This window comes from Cupressus sempervirens, chromosome 2 (assembly GCF_028749045.1).
Source record: "Cupressus sempervirens isolate cs-2001-9-10 chromosome 2, ASM2874904v1, whole genome shotgun sequence".
In the NCBI taxonomy this organism is placed as follows: Eukaryota; Viridiplantae; Streptophyta; class Pinopsida; order Cupressales; family Cupressaceae; genus Cupressus; species Cupressus sempervirens.
In genome coordinates, this window is record NC_143119.1 from 23867651 (window position 1) to 23876598 (window position 8948).

Below are 8948 nucleotides of genomic sequence, written 5' to 3' on the forward strand. Positions count from 1 at the left end.
TTATTTCAATATTTTAAACAGCACAATCTTCAATGTAAATAAATAAGAAAAAAATCTATTAAGAAACTGAATTTAAAATAAAAGATTTTATTAATCATAAATACAAATATAATATTAAAACAAATATTCAACATAATATCAACTAAATATAAGATTCATTTTAAATAGTGCCACTACTCAACTCTCCATTAAAAAAAATTAAAAATATTTAATTTAAATTATTATACTACATTATTTGAAATTATTTCTTTAAAAAAAAAATTTATACTGATATCTAAGAATAAAAAATACTATTTTTAGTAAAGATTATTTTAAAATTAAATATCCACATTATTTATTCAATATAGGTTTGCGTCTAATTGTCGGCTTCAAAAAAACCGTTTGAATTCTTCATTTAAGAACTTACGTGGGACCGATTGTGTATATACGGGTTTCTGGTGTGATGATTTTTCGCGTGTGATCTGGTTTTTCCTTGATGGTCTGAAGAACGTTTTGAGTTTGGTTGCAGGTTTATTGAATTTTACGCGACATATAACAGTAACAGATCACTCTTGTTTTTGACAAAAGTCATGGGATCGATGAGGAATGAATCTGTTGTCCTTAATATATCAACGAAAAATGAGGATGGGGGTTTCGTATTCCTTGACGAACACTCAGCCGTAGAGCTTTTCAAGCCATTGGAAGAGGCCAAGGATTCTTGTACCAAGATATCCTTTGGCAAGCACATTTTTGGAGTCGAGGCAGCCACTGTTGCGAAAAAAGCCCTATTAAATCTTCGAAAAACTTTAAAAGATGTGGAATTTGCACATTTCGTCTTTGGAAGATCTGAGGACGAGGCACTTAAGGTTATGCCAATATTTTCATCTGCTTTAGAAGGGTGCACGCTGAGATCCTTGACTCTTGCACTTGGGGATTTGGGAGAGAAGGCCGTCAAAGCTTTTGCACCCCTCTTGAAATCTCAGAAAACGTTGGAAACACTGGAATTCATTAGTAGCAACATTTCCCTAGAAGTCGCCGGAGCCATTTTTGAACTACTTCCATCTATCGAAAGGATTGAGAATTTGTATTTCATTTACAACAAAAAAGCAGATGATGTAACAGAGCCGCTTTCAGAGCTTGTTAATAAATGCATTGCTCTCAAGGATTACAATGACTCAAAAAACAACTTTGACATCTGTGGTGCCATGGCTTCAGTAGGACCTTTAGAGGAAGGCAGCATTTTGACAATGCTCGATTGTGAATTTAACATGTGCGGGGTTTGTCTGAGCCAAGTAATGTCTGGATATCTGGGTCTCACAGAAGTTTACTTAAACAATATGAATCTTCAGGATGAAAGGGTGATAGCTATTTCCCGCAGCCTCAGGACTACAGCTCCGTCTCTAAGTGTCCTTGCGGTCGGAGGAAACGATATTACTGCCAAAGCAGCTCCAGCTTTAGCGGAATGTCTTGCTGAAAAGGACTTGCTTACCATGTTTTATGCAGGAGACAATAAACTCAAGGATAATGGATCAGATGCAATATGCAAGGCCATTTCGGAAGGTCATGAGCAGCTAGAAGAACTCGATTTGAGTACAAATGGTATGACTAGAATAGGGGCTAAGGCTGCTGCGGAAGCTGTTGCAAACAAGCCCAATTTCATTCGTCTTTATATTTGTGAGAATTTCATTACTAGAAAAGGAATTGAGACCGTCAGAGATGTGCTGAGAAAAGGTACCACGGGTGAGTCTGTACTTGTACATCCCTATCAATATAAAGATGTTGGCGCAACGGTATATGAACGTAGAGATGAGGGTCTTACTGATAGTGATACCGAGTCAGAGGAGAAACTTCAGAAACCAGGTGAGGTATTGTTTGAAGATCTTTAGTAGATGCACATACAATAGGACCATTTTGGATACTTTTAATCCCATGAAGGTGTTCTGTAGTTTTAGGAACCACGGGTAATTTCTACTTAACTTCCCAGAGTTGCAAGCTAAACCTTAATCAGAAATATTCCAAGTTTTCACTTATCTCTTGTAATGGTGATGGGTTTGTGCGTAAACAATGAAGAAGATCAAGTTTGGCTTCTTTGGTCTATTAATCTGTCAAGAATCAAGATATCTATCCGATTGTGATATGTAGGCTAATTTTGGAGATTCTGATGGTTTTTAATTTTTCATTATGGACAATAATGGATTATCTTCTGCTTATATTGAGAAATTGAAACTAATCATTTAAGACAGTTTAGTGGTTATAGCTTTTAGAACTTCTCGATCTGTCTTCAAAAGTCAGCTTTTATGTGTTATAATGAGAGGTCCTCTCACAAGATGCTTCACAATCACTTTTAGTGATTTTAATTTCTAGTACTGTTATTTGCCCTAAGTTTTGCAATGTTTGGGTGCTTGAAAATTTGAATATATTAGTTTCTTTCTACCCATCCTCAAATCTACTGTAGTTTTCAATCAGCCATAAGTGTATTTTATTTGTCATGCCTATTTGCAAGCCCTTGAAAGGTGAATTTAGTAAATTTACCCTTTTTTGAGAAAACAGGTAAAAGTGAATCGAAACATAAAAGTAGTTAAAAGAAGCCAGGGAAATTGAACACCTTGCCAACAGCCAGCCACTAATCACTGATCATCTAACCCTCTTAGATATGTCCTCATATCCTTTATAATAAGGTCCTCTAGCAAATCAGGATATTCTCAAGACTGCTGACTCAGTCCTTAATATCCTACATTCTCTTGTGTTCGGAGGCCCATCTGCCCACACCAACCAATTACTTGTTCCTATCCTCTGTATCCCTTCTATTCAGCATGCCAAAGACTACTTGAAAGTTAGATTTGTACACGACCCTTCTCCAATCTAGAGCACAGCACCTCTTCAGAGCATAAATAATAGCCAAGGCTTCAAAAAAATTGTTAGTGTGGTAGCCCTTATAAGTAGAGAAGAAGAACTGGACCCCCCTAGAAGAGTCTCTCCTACACCTCCAATCCCAGCATGTCCTGAATTTCCAGTAGAAGATCCATTAGCATTAATCTTCAAACTGTCAATAGGGGGTGCATCCTGCGATATCTTCTTTCTCCTTGACTAGCCATATGAGCTGAAGAACAATGGGACCAACAACTCTGGAGACGCAATCTCTGAATGATAGGCAAGTTCTTAGGCTCCACCCTTAGGTTGTATGCAAAAATGAGGCCTGGCCATGGGGTATCCCAACCAGTCCTAGAAATCCAATAGTGTAGAAACATCAAAACAAGGCTGATTGCAAAGCCCCCGCCAACAATGCCAGATTTCTCTTGAATATGGGCAAGAAGAGAGAAGATATGTGAGGAGGTTTCATCACTACCTCTACAAAGAACACACATATGGGGACCCTTAAATCCACATTTACGTAAGTTATTACAAGTGGGGCATCTATTTTGAACCATGATGAACATGAAAAAATTACACTCAGGCTAGGAAAAATGATTAAAAACCTGTTTCCACCAATGCACCTCAACATCCCCAAAGAACTGCCTTATTAATTCTTAATATCCAAAGGCAATAATGAATCTTCCTTTAAGGTTGGGGACCCAAGTGAGCACATCCCTTTCCTTTGAAGAATTACAGACCTTTCTTGCAAGAATTCTATCGAGTTCGTCACGTTCTCCCGCATATTCACCAGGAGACCATTCATGTGGTTCTTTCCAACTAAAAATGTCCACTTGTCACCACTACTACGATGTTTTATAGCGTTCCACCTTAGTCCATCCAGGTTCAAGAATAAGCACTACTTAGGGGGCAGAAATGTTGAAACTCAAAAAAGAAATGTGGAAACCCGTCCCATGAATGTGTCCAAAATAAAGCCTTGGAGTCTTTATTACAAATCCGAAATAGCCATTGTTCAATCTAATTGGCCCCTGTTTTGATGGTATTCCAGCTAATAGACCCTTTACCTTCCAGCTTATAGCGAGGAACATCCCAATGCTGAACCTCCCCCATGTATTTAGCAGCAATAATCTTGGCCAACCTTGATCTTGATGACAACACTACCTCCAATACAACTTAGCAGCCAAGGCCTGACAAACAAACTGAGTCTGTCTAAGACCAAGATCCCCTTCTTGCTTAGTTCTAAAAATTCAATCCCACTTAATAAGACTCCATTCTTAGAGGATAAATTGTTAACCCATTGAAATTGTCTAGAGATAGAATCAAATTCCTACTTTATAAAGATAAAAGGGCCCCCATTGCACAAAGCACCAATACAGAGGGAGGACTTGAACAACCAATTTCAGGAGGGTCACTCTCACAACTGAAGATAACCATCTGCAAGTCCAGTGACAGATCTTTTTGTGTAAGATAACCAAGCCCATCTTTGAATTTTACATAACCAAACCTATTGCTGAATTTCAGAGGTACAACTCCCTCATGTAAGATATGTAATGAATGAATGCTAGAAATCCAACTGGTTCTAGAAATCCAAAATGTAGAAACATGAAAGCAAGGTTGATTCCAAAGCCCCCACCAACAATGCCAGGTCTCTTTTGAATGTGGTCAAGAGAAGAAGATATGGGAGGAGGTTCATCTCCACCTCTACAAAGAACTAACATATCGGGATACTTAAGTCCATATCTATATAAATTATCCCAAGTGAGACATTGATTTTGGACCACCATCTGCATAATCAACGACGAGCAAATTTAATTTTGTTTGAAGCCTTCATTTGAGGAAGACTACAGACCACACTATTTATAGTTTTTAATGGTATCACACACTTATATGTCGACATTGTGCTAATTCAGTAGAGTACCATATTGTATTTATGTTCTCACTTTGTAGCATTTATGATATACATTGCTTCAATGTGTCTTTTAATGATGGCAACATGATGTATTGATTGAAGAGATTTCTGCTCTACTTGTTTTGACAATCATGTTGCTATTGATCGACACTCCTCTAGCTATGCACTGACACCATTTTGAGGGGCTGCCTGGTACTCACTTTTAGGACTACTCTGTTGATGGGATCTTTCACTATTATTTCAAAGGCAATTACTTGTTCAAACATTTTATTTCACAACTCATACCACTGTTCCTGCAGCTGACATATGCATTTGATGAAGAAAGACTTACAATCTTGCACCAATGAATTCAAATTCAATGGTGCTATAAATTGCTCCTTTGTTTTGCATATCTTCCTATCATTGTGATGACATTTCATTTTTTTTCTTATGATGCTCAATGATTTCCTCCTTGGTGCCCCATTTCTATGCCACTTCCTTTGGCTTTGTAATTTGCCCAATTTTGACATGTTCCTAAATGCTCTGCAGCTGAACATAATATCTGTGTAACACAACTTTGTCCTTTTTGTCTTTTTTCAATTGATGCATGATTATTGAATAAAAAATGTTTCACTCAAGGAAAGTATGTCCCTTTAATGATTCAGTGCCTTGTAGATCTGCAATTTGATGTTAAGGCTTCATATTTTAGTGAATCTATTTTTGTAATAGATTCCCTTTGAGTATTCTGCATCTTAGTCCTTCATGCATGTTAGGACCCGCAGGAGCCACATTTTACCCCACATGCAGATTAGGTCATTGCATGAAGCTGTCCTTGCACATGAAGTAAGTAATGTTAGATGAAAACAGTTAAGATGCATTGCTTTCTGTGGTAACCTTTCTTCTTTCTGCATATACCTGGTACATAGCCAATTCAGTATGCCATAAGGAGTATGCTATGTTTCTGATGATAGGGATAAAGGAAGATTCATAACTGAATCTCTAACAACATTTTACAACACCTTGCAGGTACACTTGGAGCTTAGGAGTGGGGTGGATCAGCGGCAGTGAGGCTCAAGTCACAAACAATCTAGGCAATGATGGATATGCTTCTTTTACCCGTCCTTTACTTTCTTTTATTAGCAATTTACTTTGCTTATTGTGTTATATTGAATTGGCTATGCCCATGGCTTGTGTGCGCCCCTTTAACATAGATAGATCGAAAAGTAAACCAGTTTGGAGATCGTAATCAAATCAACATTACTTACTAAGCAAAGATGTGAAAATTGGTAACATGCCCAAAAGTCTCATAACTATTGAAGATTGTAGCTGTGATAGAGATCTTTATCTTTGATTTTGCTATATGTTGAAATAGAAATAATACCTCTCTATTGTGTCAACAGTCGGAGAAGATATTTATGATAATCTTTGAGATAATATTATATGAAGAGACATGCCATGCTTAAAGTCATTTGTTTGGAAATATGAAGAGACTCGTTTTTATATTTTGAAGAGACCTTCAGTTGTGATACAAAGAAGCACTCTATTCTATATGTATGAGATTGCTTTGTGTGTGACAATATGGTATCAAGTAAAAGTGTTGTACTTGAACATTTATTATATGAATAAAAGAGATCTTTTTGGGTGTGATTGGGTTTTCCTAGGATAAGTTCTCATTTCTTTTGTACCCATTTTGTCCTTTTCTTTTCTGTTGTTTATCATTAATTGTGGGTTAATTGTTAACATGGATATCAGAGCAGGTTTGATAATAGCATTTAAGGAAGTCGTCTATCTGTGCAAGAGATTTTATGCTTTCCTGTTTTATTCATTGTCTGTGTGATACCTCCCCTCATTTCGGTGTCTCTACATGTTTAGTGAATATATTGGCTTGCGAATTATATATATTCAGCTGGTCATGAGTTGTTCTGAAGTTGGTTTGAGAGTCATATTTGTTTTTAGTTGATTTATTATTTGATGCCATGACACCCTTCTCACTTCCCTGTCATCGTGGATGTGATGGTCATTCCTTCGCAGTGATTTGTCTCTTTATTTATTTATTTTCCATTACAGTGAGAGGTGTACTGTCACTAAGTTTTATCAAGGGAATGAAGAGTTTTTCACTCTTCTTTTCACATATTTTTGTCTCTTCCATCATGACTGTTATGAAAAAGCAGTTGTTCTGGGTATTGCATGTTAGCAGATGTTCTGTGTATTGTAGTTTCTCAGCTCTCAATTGGAGATTATTACTGGTCTCTCTTAAAAGTCTGTTGTGGTATTCAACTTGTTTAAGCGTGCTCTCTCCATATGATCTGTTTGATATTTAATTGTGTAGTTTGTGATACTATTTGTTTTGGATATCGTTTCTTGTTTAAGAAGACATGTTTTCAAGAACTTTGGTTATCGAGTTATTAACTAATCTATCAACTTCATTTGTGTGACATCAAAGAAATTGTGATATGTTTTGTTGTTTTGTTGTCTTCTTGCAGTGTTTTTCTTTTTCCAGTTGTAATTGCAAGTGGACAAGATAATTATGCACTGCTGAAGTCAATTATTGTCTATTTGAGATATCTCTTAACAGAGGTTAAAACAAGAATATTATATCCTATTCAACTAAGGATGCGATCTGTCGTCTCCCTGCGAATGGTGGTGTTCTAAAAACAAAATTTTATTATTATTGTCAGGTCATTATTTTCTTGTCCGTGTGCTTTGCTGATTGGAGTATTGAGAGTGATATTCGAGCTCGGTGGAACAAATACTTCTTAGAGGGATTTCATATATTGTATTCAAATATAGAGTTTGTGTGGAAATATCTGGAGTATAATTCTGATGCCTTTGGGAGAATATTTAATTGATGATTATCTCCTTCTTTGATGTAGCATCATACCATTCTAGTAAATGTTCTTTGTCAGTTTTGGAATATATATTTTTGTTTACATTTTTATTGACATTGCTATTATGTATTGGGCGTAAAGCTCTGATCATAATATGAACACTTGAGTCTTGAAGAAAAAGGCCAGTACAGTGATATATGTTTTCTTGATATATATGTTATACTGACAATCTATTTTTTTAGTCTAGTATATTAATATCTTTGAGATTCATTTTACAAGGTGTCTCTATATTCTATCAGTATTTATGAAACTGCAACTAGAAGGATCAATCAGGCTTATTGATTGATTGTTGCATTGGATCAAATAATAAGCATCAATATTTTTGCAGAAATTTTAGTATTTCTATTCTAATATATTTCTGCCTTCCTACATTTCATGCCAATAATGATTTGGTGTCATATTTGTTGGGCCCACATGGAAGTCTGTGTGTTTGTAATATTTGTCAGCAATCTCCTTTCATAGATCTCACTAGAAAGAGATAAGGATTCAATGATTAATTTTTGTTGTTGTAGTACTGGGAACAATTCATGATTTTAGCATTGATCTCTATATTTCTCTTTATGACAAGGTGATTCTATTGAGAATCAATGAGATGATTACATGCAAAGTCATGTACATTGTAAAAATGAGCATGAGAATGCTGCTTGCAGTCATAGGATTGATGATATATATCTTCTTTAAAAGAGGAAGATCTTATACATGAAATGATATTTAGGAGGAGACTATTATACTTCAGAGGTAGGTTACATGAAGAAGAGAGATGTCTAATTCTTTTCAAGCTTATGTGGCAGTGTCATTGCTAAAGATCTCTGCTTGATCAAATTGGAATCAACGATCTTATTGAGGTGGCCAAGGTTGTTCCTATTGAGTGGGAGTCTCTGTTGAGAGAGAATCTTGACCACTCTCAAACATATTATTAATGAGTTCTTCTTTGTGAAGGAGAACTTCAAAGTGAAATCCCTTGTTAATAAGTTCTTCTCTATGAGAGAAGTTCGAGGAGCAATCCCTTCTTAATGAGTTTTATGCGAGAGAAGTTCAAGGTGAAACCCCCTACACCATCCTTTGTGAGTAGGTATGTTAGATCCACCCTTCACGAGGAGGCACGATGGAAATGTATTCTTCTTTGGGAGAAGACTGAGGTGAAAGTCCCCATTCCACTCTCTACGAGTAGGCATGGTGGAATCCATTCTTCTCTGGGAGAAGTTTGAGGTGAAAGCCCTCGTTCCACCCTATTCGAGTAGGTATGGTGGACCACCCTCTACAAGTAGGGATGGTGGAAGTCGTGTGATTCCATGAATTCAATTTTATGTACTATGGTGAAT

At 36.4% G+C, this 8948-nt stretch overlaps 1 protein-coding gene across 1 annotated transcript; it reads left to right on the forward strand.

Moving 5' to 3' along the window:
• Positions 1 to 420: 420 nt before the first annotated feature.
• LOC149570894 (RAN GTPase-activating protein 2-like) lies at positions 421 to 7815 on the forward strand. Its single transcript, XM_089812453.1, has 3 exons — positions 421 to 1839; positions 5765 to 5829; positions 7417 to 7815. Exons 1-2 carry the CDS (start codon positions 570 to 572, stop codon positions 5779 to 5781), a joined length of 1287 nt encoding a protein of 428 aa, XP_089668579.1. The 5' UTR covers positions 421 to 569; the 3' UTR covers positions 5782 to 5829; positions 7417 to 7815.
• Positions 7816 to 8948: the final 1133 nt, after the last annotated feature.

What these genes read in the sequence shown, in the direction of transcription:
- LOC149570894 (XM_089812453.1), top strand. Translation starts at nt 570, where the DNA reads ATGGGATCGATGAGGAATGAATCTGTTGTCCTTAATATATCAACGAAA.